Here is a 16174-nt window from a genome sequence, read left to right as displayed (position 1 = left end):
GTTGGTTGAAAATCTCTCTCTCCCAAGTAATTATATAGCATAATTAGGGTAATCATTATTCTCTCCAAAGGTTAGAGTAACTCTCCCTCATAAGGTAGACATGGTGCCGACAGTAAACACCAATTCTCCAAAAGACATTTGGGTTTAGTATGAAGAAAAATATAATAACCCCATTCTCCTGCCTTTTATATGTACTGCTGGTTTAGAAACATTAGTTAGCTTTAAATCTCACGTGACAGTCAGTGGTGCTTTAGCAGCCATCTTGATTCTAGTACTTAGATAAAAGAGCTCAAGTAAGTTATTATTCAGTAACTGTTGCCCCGTTAACAAAACTATTTTACAGCAAGTAGGTTTACAGCATCCTGGCACCTGTCAAGGTACAAGATGATCTCAGGAGATGCTTTTCTGCAGCTACAAACAAGGAATAAAGCCTGTCTTATTCCAGCCATACCACAATTTGTTTCTGTGACGGCAGATCTGCCATTCTTGAAACTATTAGAAGAATGACTGCTGACATACAGAGCACAGTGGGACCATTTTATTAACCTTCTGTACACTTGTAGCGTATATATGGTAAAGAATGGGTCAAAGCAGGCCATTCTTTTCCACTGCCTGGGGACCATGCAACTCCATTTGCCCAGGCTGAACTCCATTCACAGATGCAACTCTTCAGGGCTCTCTTTAGTATTTTCAAGAGTGAGATCATACAAAGGTGAAATTTATTTCCCAGAAACATCCATGTGAAGTGCTCTGTCCTTCAATAGGAGCCTCACAAAGGCTTGCAGAGTGGTACACTTTTGTACCAGAAAAGACAAACTCTCTTCAGGTCCTTTTCACCTATGCAGCCATGACCTTTTGTGACAGGGCAGAGTGGCCCCGCACTGGTACCGCAGGGGTTAACCCTTCCTTCCTGGTAGAGAAAGCCCTGCCCCGGAAGCCCTGCTGGGCTTGCTCCAACTGGAGACTAGGTATAAAAGCCTGCAAAGCTGCTCAGTCTGGGCTCACTATCAGAGGAGAAGGAGGCACACTACCAGCTCCTGAGGAGGGTTAACCAACGCTCCAGGAGCCGGCCAAGCTGCGATGCACCCAGCATCCCAGACAGAGGCCTTGACAGGAGGGGATGGACTGGAGGACCAGGGTCCCCCCTGGAGTGGAGAACATGATGTTGAGGGTAGGAAGTGAGCCAGGGGAACTTTAGAGACAAGCAGTGTTAAAGCTGCACCGATGCTTGGCATGTTGCGGGTGGATCCCTGCTGAGTTAAGTGTGAGGGGTAACCCTCCCAATAGGTGAGCCCTGGGTTGTGATCTAGTGGAGAGGATGGGCCTGAATCCTCCTACCACTCTGGCCATTGGGATACACTTCCTTGCCTGAGAGGGGGAAGGCTGTGGGCTCTGGCCATTGGGCCACCCTGCCCTGATATGCAGGATGTGATGCATGGACTCTGGCCATTAGGGCCTGCTACCCTGACCAAGGGGTGAGCATGGGGAAACTGGCCATTGGGCCTTAAAGGGATGGGGGTGGGAACTTAAGAGTGGTGAGGCCCTGACACTTTATCCACCCCTGCCATAAAGGGGTGGTGCTGGACCTGTCAGACCCTTGCATATATTAACTACTTTTGCTTAAACCAAACTTATCCTGGTTGCTTTCAGTAAAGTATTTTCTCCATTTGGCTAGTATTCCAGGACTGCTGGCACATCTTGACTTTGTGGAATGTGGGCTTTCTACAGTTGCTTAGGATAAAGGCAGGTTTATTTCTAGTTAGCAAATGTTAGTTCATGTAAATATTCTATATACAAAAGGGTCTCACAATAATAAATTAAACTACAGCAGCTTTCTTAGCTCTAGCAACAAGCAGCGTAGAGTCTAGGAGACATTATGATTCCTTAATATGTGCTCTGAAAAACTGTCACTTTCCGGAGGAAATTTTCCCCATTTGTTGGAGAGTCCAAGACTTTCCTCCTCTTCTTTCTGCCTATTGGGGAACATTTTAAAAGTTTCCTAATTTGAAATACATCTGGTCTTTGAAGTCATGTAATAGTATATATAAAGTACAACATACTGTACAATCTTTTCAGTAAATGCAATTGCTAGGGGAAATAACCAAGAATATATCTGAACTGTGTCTTAATTTAGTGTTCTAAACTGAAACCCCACTGAGATTGACAAGTGTGAACTCACCCTTCAATTAATATAACTGAAACCATAAGTCCCTAGCTAAGACAAAAGGTGTGTGAATCTGTCAATGAGCTTGTGGTTGAGTACTAGATTTTTTTTTTTGGGGGGGGGGGGAAAGAGATAAAGAAAGGATCACACAAACTGAGACAGGCAAGAACAGGGAGAGGCAAGAAAAGCAAGTAGGGACTTGTAAGCGAAATATGACCCTGGAAAAAGTTTGAGAGGGATCTGTGTTGGCTAAAGAGACTTGGGGGGGCTGTAAACTAAGTCACTATTCCTTTTGTTCTTGGTTTCTTCTATATTCAGAGACAAAGGACTTTGTATATTCCTTGTAAATAAACAAGACTGCATCAAAGAAAATACCAGGCTCCACCAATTTCTGTTTCCATCTGGAATGATCCCAGGGCCCTGAATTTTGACTAGCTGCTTGAGTTGAAAAGAGGAAACAATACATGTGTGAAAACAGTATGTTTGGGGGTCAGTAGGTTAAAACTTTAGAAACGGGGGGGGGTGTGATTTTTTTTGAACATAATCAAATGTTTTCATACTCAGCAGAAAGTAAACTAAGTTCAAAAACTTTTTTGTTTATTTCATTAACTTTTGATTTATAAAGACAGACAAAAATGGAGCCTACCCTAAGTTTTATGCACCCTTGACAGTAACTTAAAAACACAATCAAAGTTCAACTGTAGCTAAGAAAATGTTCATGATTTCTTTACACCTACCTATCAAAGCAAACATTAGGTAATAACTGAGCTTGATGTTGCTAAGCAGATCTTTGCAAAGAGAAAGAGCACCCATCAAAGCAATGATTTCTGTAACATTACTAACAGAAATCTATGTACAGACTTTCTGGTACACCATGATTTAGTAAATGCAGCCCTAACATTAATTTTACATGTCATAATTGTCACTGGCATTAGTCCGGCTACAAAGATTAGCTAGTGTGACAAAGTCAGACCAGACAGCTGCAAGAGTACTGGAAGGCAGGTATATCAGCAATAGAATGGTAAACAACCTCTTCAGCTCATAGGGAAAAGGACATCTCAGACCAGCAAGGGATACTGAGCCCAATTAAGGGATGCCTGTGACCTCTTAAAATCCCTCTTTTGCCTTGTTGCAGCTTGTCTCTTGCCTCTGTGCAGCCAAGTGACTACAAAGAGAAAAGTCTTCTCCTGAGCGAAAGGCCACTTGCCTCCTTATAGGGGAAGCAATTGAGCTAACTGCCTGTTGGGGAAGGACTGGCACCCAGAGGTAAGTGTAAAAAGGCAACACTCCAGAGTGTTCCCTTTTTGTTTGTCTGGTTTGGGTGATGAGTGCTCCTTGGGCCATCCATGAGGCCCACCTTGTAAAATAGAGAAAAATAAAACCCAAGTGAGGAATAGAAACTCTCTGGAGTAGGACTGATTTACTCCAGTCCCCTTCGTTCCTTCCCACCCATCGACTGCCAAAGAGGAAATGCTGACCCTGTGAGGGGAAACAGGTGCCTTGCCACACTAGTAATTTACTAAATGTACAGTTTTTACTTACGAATTAGAGCTGTCAGCTCTAATCTTAGGCTGTAAATAGTGCTTTCAAAATGGAACATAAGAAAAGATAAGCCCCTTTTTTTGGGAGAAGAGGGGAGAATCATGTCCCAACCCCCAGTTTGAGAACCCCTGAGTGATACCTAAAAATCAAACATTCAACAGACAGTACTAGCCAGAAAACCGAAGGGCTTATTAACCTGATCGGCCCTGATCCTGCAAACACTTACGCAGGCGCTTAACTTTATTGCTGTTGAGTATTTCTATTAAAATCCATGGAACTACTCACAGTAATAGTTAAGCACCCCCATAAGTGTTTGAGGTCCTAAATGGTTATATTCTTCTAAAGAAGAAGTTTTAGCAGCTGCAAATTGATCTAACATATGCATTTAAGACATATTGAGTGTGTAAGCCTATGCTGAAGTTTCTATAAGCAACCAAAATAGCATTTGTCAAGAAATGGATGGATTCAGAGAATGCCCTATAGGTGCTTGTTAGGCTAACTCTTCTAGGGGCTGAAGTAGCGGTTGCTCAGTGCCTGCCTGTATAGGGGTTTTGGGCCACTGGATCCCAGTCTCAGTCTGGTGGCCTCTCCCATGCCCACTCCTGCACATACCAATGCATTCAGCACCAGTGTGTGGACCTTTGCATGATGCAGAAGGTACATGGAGGTCGGCCCTCAGTTGTGTGGGTGCTTCACTAGTACCCCACCTTCTGCAGCCTGACTATGGGAGACAAAGTGTTGGAGTTTGTCTTGGGAGAATGCACTCTTTGCTCTAATCACCATTAAGAATTTAGTATTAAATGAACAATTTTTTATTTGTAGTTCCTGTTACTCTGATTTCCAGGAAAACTGGAGAATGAAGGAATACATCCACTGGGTAGATAGAATGTTTAGATTTTTACTGAGAACTATCTGAATTGTCCATCAAGTAGAACCTGCACATTTTATTGACTATTACCGTAATTCATTCTCTTCTAATCAACACACTGTAAGATCAATGAGGTGACTGGTCTGCTTGGTCTATTGTTTATCATAACTCCCAAGAGGAAAAAAAATAAGAGGAAATCTGATTTAAAATGTCCATCATTAACATGGATGCAGATCAGCACTAAGGAAATGGTTCCTGAGGTCACAGTAATGCATACAATAACAAGTTTGTGGGTCTGGATAATACCTCCAGTAGTTCTAGAGGTATCCTACACACATGCCACTTTCATATTCTTTATTTCAGAATGAATATATCAATAAAAGTTACTGAAACATGAGGAAAAAATGGTTTGCATCTTAACCTCTATCTGGACCTTATTTAAAATTATACATATGGAAAATCCTCATGTACAAATGGCATTATGGAAACTCTTGAACAACAAATGTGTTCAGTTTACAAGTAAAACAATTGTTTTTCTTACTGCCTGCACTAGCAGGCCTAAGTTCTGAGAGTCACTGAAATAATACAATAAGTAAACCATTTCTTGTCTTATAGATTCCAAAGACAAAAGGTGATCATCTAGTCTGACCTGCTATACAACACAAGAACTTTCCCAAAATTCCTAGAGCATAATTACTCTGTTAAAATTTATACCTTAGTTCCAGTCTGAAATTCTCTAGTTTCATCATCCAGCTATGGTATTGCTATACCTTTCTCTGCTAGATTGAAAAGCCAATTATTAAACATTTTCCCCATCTAGCTACTTATAGACTGTAATGAAGTCACTCCTTAACCTTCTCTTTTTTTATGCTAAATAGATAGACTGGAGCTCAATTGCTATAAGGTGTGGTTTCTAATCCTTGAATCATTCTCATAGCTCTTCTCTGAACCCTCTCCAATTTATCAACATCCTTTTTTAATTGTGGACACCAGAACTGGATATAGTATTGCAGCAGCTGTTGCACCAGTACCAAATACGGAGGCAAAATAGCCTCTTACCTCCTCCTCAAGGTTCCCCTGTTTATACCTCCCAGGATTGCATTATACACAGTTTTACCTGCACACAAACCTTAAAGCAATTTGAAAAAAAATTAATTTTCAAGGATAAAGTTATTTCTGGTTGTAATAGCAAAAATCATTGGGCAAGTAGGTAGACATCACAGCTATGGACTCTGTATTTGAACCTGTATAGACATTAAACAGACACCATGTTTCTTCAGTTGAGAAGAAAATGAGGCCATGCAATTTAGTTTAACCATTTAAAATTTTATTTCAGAGGTAAAAACTTCTCAGACATTTACAGGTCACTTAGTCAGTTCTGCCACTTTGAGTGAAATTAAATGAAAAAAGATGCAGAAATGGTTGCTTAATGTAAGTAAAATATGACTTTTGTAGTACATATCCAAAGTATTTTAAAATAAAATTAATTTAAAATTTCAAAGTAGGTGTTTGTATAGAGCTTTGTACAATGGGGTCCTGGCCATGCCTGGGGCTCCTAGGGATTGTAAAAATACAAATAATTGTAAGATAAGAATCAAACATGTTAACCTCCTACCCAAAGTACAGTAGAACACAAGGCACAATGTTAGAAAGCAAGAGAACCATCTCTGTACCTGTTCCAGGACAATAGTGTTCATTCTATATTAGCTGCTGTGATTAAATAAATAATCATTTGCTGTTATTGTGCGGTACAGGTAGACTGTTTAATGACTAAAAGAGTCAACTGAGTAAACATCTTGTTTTAAGTCCTCTTTTAAAGGACTTTTTCTTTTCTGAGTCTTGCAGGTAGATCCAGCTCCTCCTCTGGGCCAATGAGGGACCAGCAGAATATATGTTTATTATTGGTATGTCAACAACGCATTCAAGTAGCCTATTCGCTGCATATAGATCCTGGAAAAACTGGAGGTGTTATGTTGGCAAGTTGCTGGACAATGCAGGGAAAAGGAAAAATAAACAGTAATACAACTAAATTTTAGAAAGAGTAACTAAACAACCCCGGGAAGAACTATGCTATGGCAGAGGACTATTTTTGTAATTTTTTTTTTGGGGGGGGGAGCAGTCCTCTGCTTATCCTGTTGCATACAAAATGGAGGAAAAGAGGAAAAACGCAATTTTCTCCGAAACTCAGTGCCAGTTACATGAAAGGAAAAACATTCATTCAAGGGCACTGAAGGAGAACCATTTATGGAATGCTCCCTCTATAATTAAAGAGGCAGGATTGCATGAGCCAGCGCCCCAGACTACTAAATATCTTTGGCTTTATCTATTCTATAGGGACAGCCAGGTCACTCTAACCAGGCTGCAGGGGCTACACAAGGTTCACTGAGATAGCTCAGTGGTTTGAACATTGGCCTGCTAAACCCAGGCTTACAAATACAATCCTTGAGGGGGGCCATTTAGGGCTATGGGGCAAAAATTGGGGATTGGCCCTGCTTTGAGCAGGGGGTGGGACTAGATGACCTCCTCAGGGCCCCTCCAACGCTGGTATTCTAGGATTCTGTCCCAAACTCCCAGGCAGCGTCCTCGCTGCCGCTGGATTTGTGCTGATGAACTGGCCGAGAAGCCTCCCTCACCCCTTAGCAGCCTTTGGAGGGGGCGTTTGCTAACAGGGCGGGCTGGCAGGCGCCATCTGAAAGCAAATCTACTGGCCTCACGCAACCTCAGCAAGGCACCCAGCGCCATTCAGCGGCTAGCAGCACACCAAGCGGGCAGCCTGCCTGACGGCGGGCTGGAGCAGCCAGCGCTCCCCCGTGTGCACAAACTGAGCTGCAGGGGCCCGGCGACCCGCTGATGACACAGGGACGCTAGAAACACGGGCTGGCCACGACCCCATCCTCGGGCGAGCCCGAACACCGCCTCGCAGCCAGCAGCGCCCCTCCCCTCAGCCGGCGGGCGGGGGACCTGTGGGCGGGCAGGCTGGAGGAGTGGGGTCCGCGGCCCCGCCCCGATTGCCGTCGCTCCCCTCTCACGCTTACCGTTTGACAACGGACCACATTTCCCATCATGCTCCGCGCCGCTCCACCAATAGCGAGGGAGCTTCTTTGCCGGCTGCGGCAGGAAAGGACCAGTCGTTGCGTGCGCTGTTGCTGGGCGCCGGGGGGGCCAATCAGAGAGCGGCCTTTGTGGTGGCGGCGGGAGGGCAGTTACGGTTCAAACGCTGGCGGTGAGTGTTGGGGATCTGCGCGGGGAGCTCGCTGGGCGGCCAAGCCGCGCCCCCCGCGGGGCTGAGGAGAAGGGGGCGCAGGACCCGGGGCAGAGGTACGCTAGGAGACAGCCCGGGTGCTGCTTTCACTGAGTTAGCGTCCTGGGCTCGAAAGCGTGACCCGGGCGCATCCTGGAGCCTTTCCATAGTCCGCCGTCTCCCACCGCGCGGGGGTCGGAGAATCGGCTAGAACTCCCCTCCCCTTCTTAAGCTCGGTGGCTCGTGCTACTGCTTGTTTGCTAGGTAACCAGGCTTAAAGGCCCAGCTCCTCAAAGGCGTCTAGGCACCTAACTCCCATTGATGTCGATGGAAGTTAGGCACCCAAATGCTTCTGAGGAGCTGGCCCAAAGTAACTGCCAGCTGCGTGGCACCGGCATTTGTCACTGCTGCCCTTGGACCTACAGCATGTTACAGCTGGACAGTATTACGTCTATATGAACTGTCTATATGAACGCTCAAAGGCGGTATATAAAATCAGGAAAATTGGCTTTTGTGAGAACCCAAATAAGGGAATAGTAGCAGAGCACCCTTATGGTGCAAAGCATCAGCCATGAAATGTGTTTTTAGGCTGAAAAATTAAAGGTGGGCATTATGGGGTTTCACATTAACCTGAAAAGTCAGTCTGGAATCTGAAAGTCAAGCAGGGCTCTCTCTGGCTTCTGCATTGCCAACAATAGAGATTCTGCAACCTGATTTAGGTCACCCTTTTGTTAATAGTGTGATACAGCTCCAGGACAGTAAGCTATGTTGTCTTTTCAGTGCAGTCCAGGTAGGAATAAAACGTTAATTCAGCAAAGGCTTCTGCACTGTGCTGACTTCCAGTGAAGTCACTGGGACGACACAGTGGACAGCTTTAAATACCTAAGCCTGCAAGATCAAGGCATTAGCAAAATAAACAGAAATGAAAATGAATACATACAAGAAATGCCTGCTGAGGAGGTGTAGCCACCAATCCTTTATAGTAATTCTCAGAATAGAACTGCCCGCAGACTGAACAGTCTTGCCTTTTTTTTTTTTCCTTCTCATTGTTCTTTCAGGCTACACAAAATCTGTTTAATTATGTGTACGGCATCATTAGTATAATGCATGCATAATTATATCTGTGCAATATATTTTGGTACACTGTTGTGTTTAATAGATGTTTCAAATGTAAATAACTCTCTTTTTAAGAAAAAAGAAAAGGAGTACTTGTGGCACCTTAGAGACTAACCAATTTATCTGAGCATAAGCTTTCATGAGCTACAGCTCTCGCGAAAGCTTATGCTCAAATAAATTGGTTAGTCTCTAAGGTGCCACAAGTACTCCTTTTCTTTTTGCGAATACAGACTAAAACGGCTGTTACTCTGAAACCTCTCTTTTTAAGGGAAAATTACTCAGTCCATAATAAGGACTTATTCCTGGATGGGCCTGGGGAGAAGGTGACTATAAGGTAACAGCAACTTGAACCCATGTGAAAAATTGTCTCAAATGTTTATTTTAGGATTACAGTATGCTACCCAGATAAAAAAACTTGTAGGAATTCTCCCTACTCCCATGATTGTTACCAGTTCAATATGTAGCAGCCAGTTCAAAACATTCTCTGCTTTTAGACCATAGCTAAATCTTCCTACCTGATAGTATTTAATAATCTGATTCTTATTCTGGAAGGGGAAAATTTTTTGCTTTTTTCCACAGACAACTTTTCTCCCCTGTCTAAAATATATTTAGTTCAGTTCAAAATGAGCTAGCAGATGTAGTTTCCCCTCTTTACTTGAGTGGAATACAGTATTTGGAGGTTGGGGGAAAAACTACATGCACAGTAATATGTCGTCACATTTCAGTATATCTTCTAGTCTTCTGCTCAATATGTGTCTGATAAAACATCAGAACAGGAAGTAAACATGATAGACAGTTTTAGAGCTATTTCTATTCATAATCATGTTCTGAATAAACTGATCTAGACAGCACATCACTTGTAATATGGCGAATATAAGTAGTAGTAAGTTCTGTTGTATGCTGTAACATAACTGTTTAAAAGTAACTGATAGAGCTTTCAAAAACATACAAGAAGAACAGCACTTAAAGTTTGAACAGCAATCAGTATTGGGGAGAATACATCTCTTTATTAATCTATAACAGCTCAGATTGTCTTGTCTGATCGTGTTGTGCTTTTATGTTTGCTATAGCACTATGTCCCGGATAAAAACAGAAGATGAACTGATCCTTTTTGAAAAAGAGATCAAAGAATTTTGGACGAAATTCAAAAGCATTTGTGGTAGTGAACACATCAACCAGACTTTGGGACTAAGAGAATCATGCAAGGAGTCCATAAAAGCACTTTCAGGTACAATAGTCATGAGTTTACATAGCTAATTTATTTTTAACTCTGTCTTCAGTTGATTAAAATAAATGTCTTTATTACAGAGAAGTGGTACAAGAAGTTAAAAGAAGGGGATCTAATGATTGACAAAATTCTGGAGTACAGAAATGGTATGGTATTGGCTTGTATTTATAACTTCTAAAATGAACTAAATGTGTTCTGTCAGAACAAAACACTTCAGCTTAAAATGGTTCAGTTAAAAGTGAACTGCAAAGCCAAAATGAAGATGGTATTAGACCAGGATTTCTGGTCAAAATGCTTTCATTAACAAAATAGGTGATGTTCTTCAAACCCAGAAATGCCAAAATCTAGTTAAAAGATCTGTCTTGTATAGCACTGAGTGATTTTGCCACTTAATAAGAAATGAATAAAGGAGAGTCTTGCAAAGCTCAAGAAAACATACCAGTTGTGGTACAAAGTCAGTTTACTGTGATAAGAAAACAAAAAAAAATTACTTATCTGTCAAAGTTTACTTGTGCAGTAGAGTACAGTTTTGCATGGCTAATAACTTATTTCTGGGCTAACTGCCTCTCACATCCTGATTAGTGGGCAAAGTCACCTTGTAAATCTAGGATTAACTCACTCATTTTAGCTTTGCAAGTCACTGTAAAAAGTTAGGGATAAAAAAATCACAACGTAACTAGCAGTAGGTAGTCTACTGTTACAGATAGATCTCGTGACACAAAATGAGTAACGATAGGACCATTGCACACTTTTAAAGTGACAATATGCCAAGCTGCACTTTTGAACAGCGAGGAGATGCCAGAGGGCCTGCATTTAGAAGTTATTCTGTGCTTTCCTTCTAAGCATGTAAACCGTTCAGAATCATTTTTGTTTGTACGTGATGCTCGCAGTAGAAGGGCTGCCTCATACACACAAGAATGTGGACTTCTCTGTCTTGGTGAAATAACTTATGCACATGTGTTTTTGTAGCACTTTGAGCATAACTTTACTCACATGAGTAATCTTAGATTTTTGAGGGAACCATTTATGCATAGAGCTATGCATGTGCACAAAAGTATGTGGAGAATCAGGGACTTATTTAACCAAGGCTAGCCGTAAATATTCAAGTTTTTTCTTTTCCTCACAGAGATCCTCCAGCAGAACATATGCATTGAAGAAAAGCAAGAAGACTTAACTGAAATGAATTCCAAAATAAAGCATGAAGAAGAACAAAAGAGAGACTTTATTGATCGCATCCAAGAGCTCAAGGAAGAGTTGACAAGAAAAAAGGAAAGTAAGTTGTAAAATTGAATGAACATGAAAACACTCCAAGACTTTTAGAATGTGAAGTCTTCTAAAGAGTATACTGGTGGCTTTGCAATAGGTGTTTCCAGCACTGTAGCTGTGCAAATCTTTGTAGTTAGCATGTCAATATTGTAATGCTTGTACAGTATAAACAATAGTGGCTTAGGATGTAGAGATAATGTGGTGCTTAGTTTGAATAGTTGTATATAAATCAGAGGTGGGCAAACTATGGCCCACAGGCCACATCTGGCCCCCAGGACCATCCTGCCCAGCCCTTGAGCTCCCGGCCGGGGTGGCTAGCCCCCGGTTCCGCCTCTCCCCTGCTGTCCCTGCTCTGCTGCAACCTCTCACTGTGCTGCTAGCGCTCTGGGCGGCGGGGCTGTGAGCTCCTGCCGGGCAGCGCAGCTGTGAGAGCTGCCGGCCTGCCTTGGTTCTCTAGGCTGCGCAGCAGCATGGCTGGCTGTCCTGTTGCTCTGAGCGGCATGGTAAGGGGGCAAGGGGGTTGGATAAGGGGCAGGAGGTCCCAGGGGGCAGTCAGGGGACAGGGGGCGGTTGGATAGGCGTGGGAGTCCTGGGGGGCCTGTCAGAGTGTGCATAGGGGTCGGGGCAGTTAGGGGACAGGGAGAAGGGGGGGTTGGATAGGGGCGGTCAGGGGACAAGGAGCAGGGAGGGTTGAATGGGTCGGGTGTTCTGGGGGGGCAGTCGGAGGGAGGGAGGGAGGGGATGGGGACCAGACTGTTTAGGGAGGCACAGCCTTCCTTACCCAGCCCTCCACACAGTTTCGGAATCCCAATGTGGCCCTCAGGCCAAAAAGTTTGCCCACCCCTGATATAAATGGTCACTTATCAGTGGAGCACTGAATAAAAAACCTAAAATCCTGTAACTCCTCATTCTAACAAGCTATATTTTCATAACTGGCAACTACATGAATAATGCTTTGAATGGCAAAATATACTTTAAAGCATTTATTTGATTCTTAAAATAGCATTCATAATATTAACCAAATAACCACATGCTAGAGTTTGTAAATAATTAGTGCTACTCACATTTAAATGAATAGAAATGGGGTAGTTGTCATGATTAGGGAGATTTAACAAAGGAAGAACACTTGCTTTTAATAGACTTATTTTGAAGGATTTTCCAGTGTTCTAAAATTTGTTTGAAAATGCTTTACTCTTGCTTTGACACTTTTTAGTTATATCTGCTAAAAACAAGGCCACCAAAGAGCGGCTGGAAAGACTGAGTAAGTCTAAAGAACTGTTTGAAGAGCGGCTGGGGCTAGAAATACGCAGAATTTATGGTAAGTTTCTAAGTGCACGTGTGTTCAATTATTTACCCTAGTCATACCCCTGATAAGTTGGCAAAATACCATCACCCTCACACACGAGACAAATGGGGTAGTTTTTTTTTTAAATTGTGCTTGCACATAGGAAAAAAAAGTACTGTAGTATTTACATGGTTATGAGTGACTTATCTTCACTTGCGTTAATAGTCCATCTGAGCAGTGTGTTGCTGATTTGTTTGCTGCAAAGCAATAGAAATCCTTTCTTGCTGTTCTGTATGGCTATAAAGCAATAAAAATGTCTGCTACTGCCATAGGAACGCTTCTGACTTGATAGAGGTGAAATAAGACATATAGCTATAAAAGTTTCGGATAAACTAATCTCAATTTATAATGACTAAAATCTTTAAAGTTTGATACAAATAAAGATTTTGGACTGTATAAATGCGTCTTCTAATGTAATAAAAAATCCAACATTAAGTTTGTTTTGGGCACTCATTGGACCTATACTCAACTGTCAAGTAGTTTAAAGGAATACTCAAATAATTTAAGCCCAAAAGTTGGGTTTCCCTTTTTACAAAAAGAGAAGTCTAGGTTTATTGTACTTTTTATTGTTCGCGCAAGAATATCTTTTACTAACTGAAATTTAACTAAAAAGAAAAGGAGTACTTGTGGCACCTTAGAGACTAACAAATTTGTGGATGCCACCGAGCGTCCTATGCGAAGTTCGTGATTTTGTTCAATTCTATTTCTGCCTTTGCTTTAGATGAACAGTTGCAGTTTATATTTCGATGTATTGACCACAAAGATCCTGACAAGCCATACACGTTTACTCTCTCTATAAATGAACAGGGAGACTATGAAGGTATGTGTAGATATTAAAAGAGACTGTATTTTATTTAAAGTGGTTTTTGAACCAATCTCACGTGAGAGGTGCACGTGCACACACACAGAGGGGCAGCAAGTTCCATACCGAACAGTTCAGTCTTTAGAATGCTACAGCTGAAGCTCTGTCCCAACAAGCACTGTAATTGAAGCCGTCCCTTGGCAGTCTCCTCCCAGCCATTGCGGTGCCTTTCTGAAACAGACCACACTTCAAGCTCTTTATCAGCCCTTATGCTAGGAACTGGCGGGGGCAAGAGTAGTTGGGAACTGGCAGCAGAGGGTAGCAAGGTTCAAGAAGTGGGCTAGCCAGGGCTAATAAGAACTGTTTCCAATTTAGAATCTGGACCTGGCTCTACCTTCGAGGTGCCAGAAACCCTTCCACCAATGCCCACAAAACCTTCTCCAAAACCTTAAAAAACTGGCCAGTCTAAGAGTTAGAACTGGTTTATTAGAAAATAGAAAGCCAAGTCCTGTCCTCTAACTTCTATGCAAACCCACTGCCATCAATGAATTTGGCCCAGGGTACCCATCTGGAAAACATCACTTTAAACAAATGGGATTTCAGAAGAAAAAGTAGGATGTGCTCATGTAATTAAATCGCCACGCAGATGCACAAGAGGGCTCAATTAAGGTTGCACAAGCAACCTTAATTCTGGCATTTCCTAACTTTTGAATGCTTGATTTTGTAACTTTTAAACATTCTTTTAATGATAAGATAAATACACGACTGTTTCCCTCTCCCACCTTTGTGTGTATAAAGTGCTGGCCTTGAGATATTAAGCAAAGAAATGGCTAGGGGGAAAAGCTGAGAAAAGAGAAGTAAGTGAAGCATGAAGGAAGGAGAGGTAAAAGATAGGAAAGGCGTGTGAGTGACCATCTCAGTTTTTTTCACCTTAGAATTTTGTGGGGATGCCAACACTCCCAATCTGTACTTTTGGGAGCCCATTAATCACCACCACAACTTTATTTCCTACTGCTAAGAAATCAAAATTTGTGCATTAAATGGGAGAGACACTAAAAATAGGGAACTCACTCATGCCTCTCTGAATGTTTCTATGTACCACTCAAATTCAGACCGCATTAATGATCCTTTCCTTCCACCATAACCCACATGCACTAAGGAAATACAACTTTTAGGAGCTGCTGTTCAACTTATTGCTCTCTTACTACAGGAATTTCTTGAACCTAATTTTCACAATAGAAACCCTATTATTCCTCTGAAATTAATGCATCAGAGAGCAATGATGAGGGACATCTATTTTTACTATTTCAGGGAGAAACTATACTCTAATCCCCAGGGTCTCTTAATCTTTCTCTCTTCCCCCACCACTCGATTTGTCTGAAAACTGATGGAGCTCAGCAGTAACCAGTGGTCAGAACATGCTGCAGCTTTTGAGTCAGGGTAGGCAGTGTTGTGACAATAACTTGAGTAGCAGTGACAGCAATGCCACAAGGGGAAGGTCTGGGCATGACAGAATAATATTATGTGCTCTCAGACAAGGTGCTGTTTTCTTCTTGGCTGAAAGTCAGCCCATGGATTTTTAGGCTTAAACTAGACAGATGGAGCACATGCAAAGCTACAGAAAATGGTTAGATTACTATGACACTAAAATCAGTGAAAGGGTAAGAGACCCTTAATATTATGAATGAAAATGCATCTCAGCTGGCATATAGCTGTTACCTGACTCATTAAATGAAAAATTCAAGTCACACATTGTGAAATAATTGACTCAATTTTGTTTTTGGGGAAGGAATACTTGACTAGAAAGTATCACAGCATGCTTCACTGGTCTTGGAAATAAAAATTGTTTTCTAATTGTTTCCTTCTAGTGACAAGCAGCTCTCCTCCTCTGGACTGTATAGCAGAACTCCAGCTAAAAGTGAGAGAAACCAACAACTTTGCTGCATTTGTTGCCAACATCAGAAAAGCTTTTACAGCTTTGTCTTATAAGTAATCTGCAACTATATGTAAAACTGGCTTCATACCTCTCTTCCTGTCTCTATGTGCATTCCCTGCTCTTCCTTTTTGTATTAACATAACAGTGGAGTGAAAGGAAATATTAAATGTATGTTTTTAATATTCCATTTTCTAAATAAAGAAAAATGGCGAAATGTTTTAGTCCATCTTTATCAGCCAGATGTATTTTTGGTAACTCATTTAAACAATTGAAGCAAATATTTCTTCAGTCCACTGTCTCCGCACATGTAACTGTGGACTGGCTGTCAATCCAGTCACTAAACTTGTAACTCAAAAGAAAGCCAGCACATCTTCAAGGAAATAAGACCAAAGCAATCCAATAGGCCAGTGGTTCTCAAAGCCGGTCCGCCTCTTGTTTAGGGAAAGCCCCTGGTGAACTGGACCGGTTTCCTTACCTGCTGCATCCGCAGGTTCAGCTGATCGCGGCTCCCACTGGCCGCAGTTCGCTGCTCCAGGCCAATGGGGGATGCAGGAAGGGCGGCCAGCACGTCCCTTGGCCCGCTTCCCGTAGCCCCCATTGGCCTGGAGCCGCGAAACGCAGCCAGTGGAAGCTGCAATCAGCCAAACCTGCAGATGCAGCAGGTAA

At 42.3% G+C, this 16174-nt stretch overlaps 1 protein-coding gene across 3 annotated transcripts; it reads left to right on the top strand.

Annotated features, from left to right (window-relative positions):
• Positions 1-7734: 7734 nt before the first annotated feature.
• Positions 7735-15722, top strand: SPC25 (SPC25 component of NDC80 kinetochore complex). Of its 3 annotated transcripts, none has more exons than XM_073305746.2 (7): positions 7735-7797; positions 10002-10159; positions 10240-10305; positions 11286-11432; positions 12639-12743; positions 13492-13590; positions 15441-15722. In XM_073305746.2, exons 2-7 carry the CDS (start codon positions 10006-10008, stop codon positions 15563-15565), a joined length of 696 nt encoding a protein of 231 aa, XP_073161847.2. In that variant the 5' UTR covers positions 7735-7797; positions 10002-10005; the 3' UTR covers positions 15566-15722. The 3 variants fall into 3 exon arrangements, with proteins under 3 accessions (XP_073161847.2, XP_073161848.2, XP_073161849.2); XM_073305747.2 differs by lacking the exon at positions 7735-7797 and adding an exon at positions 7804-7892; XM_073305748.2 differs by lacking the exon at positions 7735-7797 and adding an exon at positions 9200-9265.
• Positions 15723-16174: the final 452 nt, after the last annotated feature.

Source organism: Lepidochelys kempii, chromosome 11 (assembly GCF_965140285.1).
Source record: "Lepidochelys kempii isolate rLepKem1 chromosome 11, rLepKem1.hap1, whole genome shotgun sequence".
Taxonomy (NCBI): domain Eukaryota; kingdom Metazoa; phylum Chordata; order Testudines; family Cheloniidae; genus Lepidochelys; species Lepidochelys kempii.
This window is presented reverse-complemented; position numbering and strand designations above follow the sequence as displayed.

What these genes read in the sequence shown, in the direction of transcription:
- SPC25 (XM_073305746.2), top strand. Translation starts at nt 10,006, where the DNA reads ATGTCCCGGATAAAAACAGAAGATGAACTGATCCTTTTTGAAAAAGAG. An exon ending in GTTGACAAGAAAAAAGGAAA is followed by an intron (nt 11,433 to 12,638) that starts GTAAGTTGTAAA and finishes GACACTTTTTAG; the next exon opens with TTATATCTGCTAAAAACAAG. An exon ending in TGAACAGGGAGACTATGAAG is followed by an intron (nt 13,591 to 15,440) that starts GTATGTGTAGAT and finishes GTTTCCTTCTAG; the next exon opens with TGACAAGCAGCTCTCCTCCT.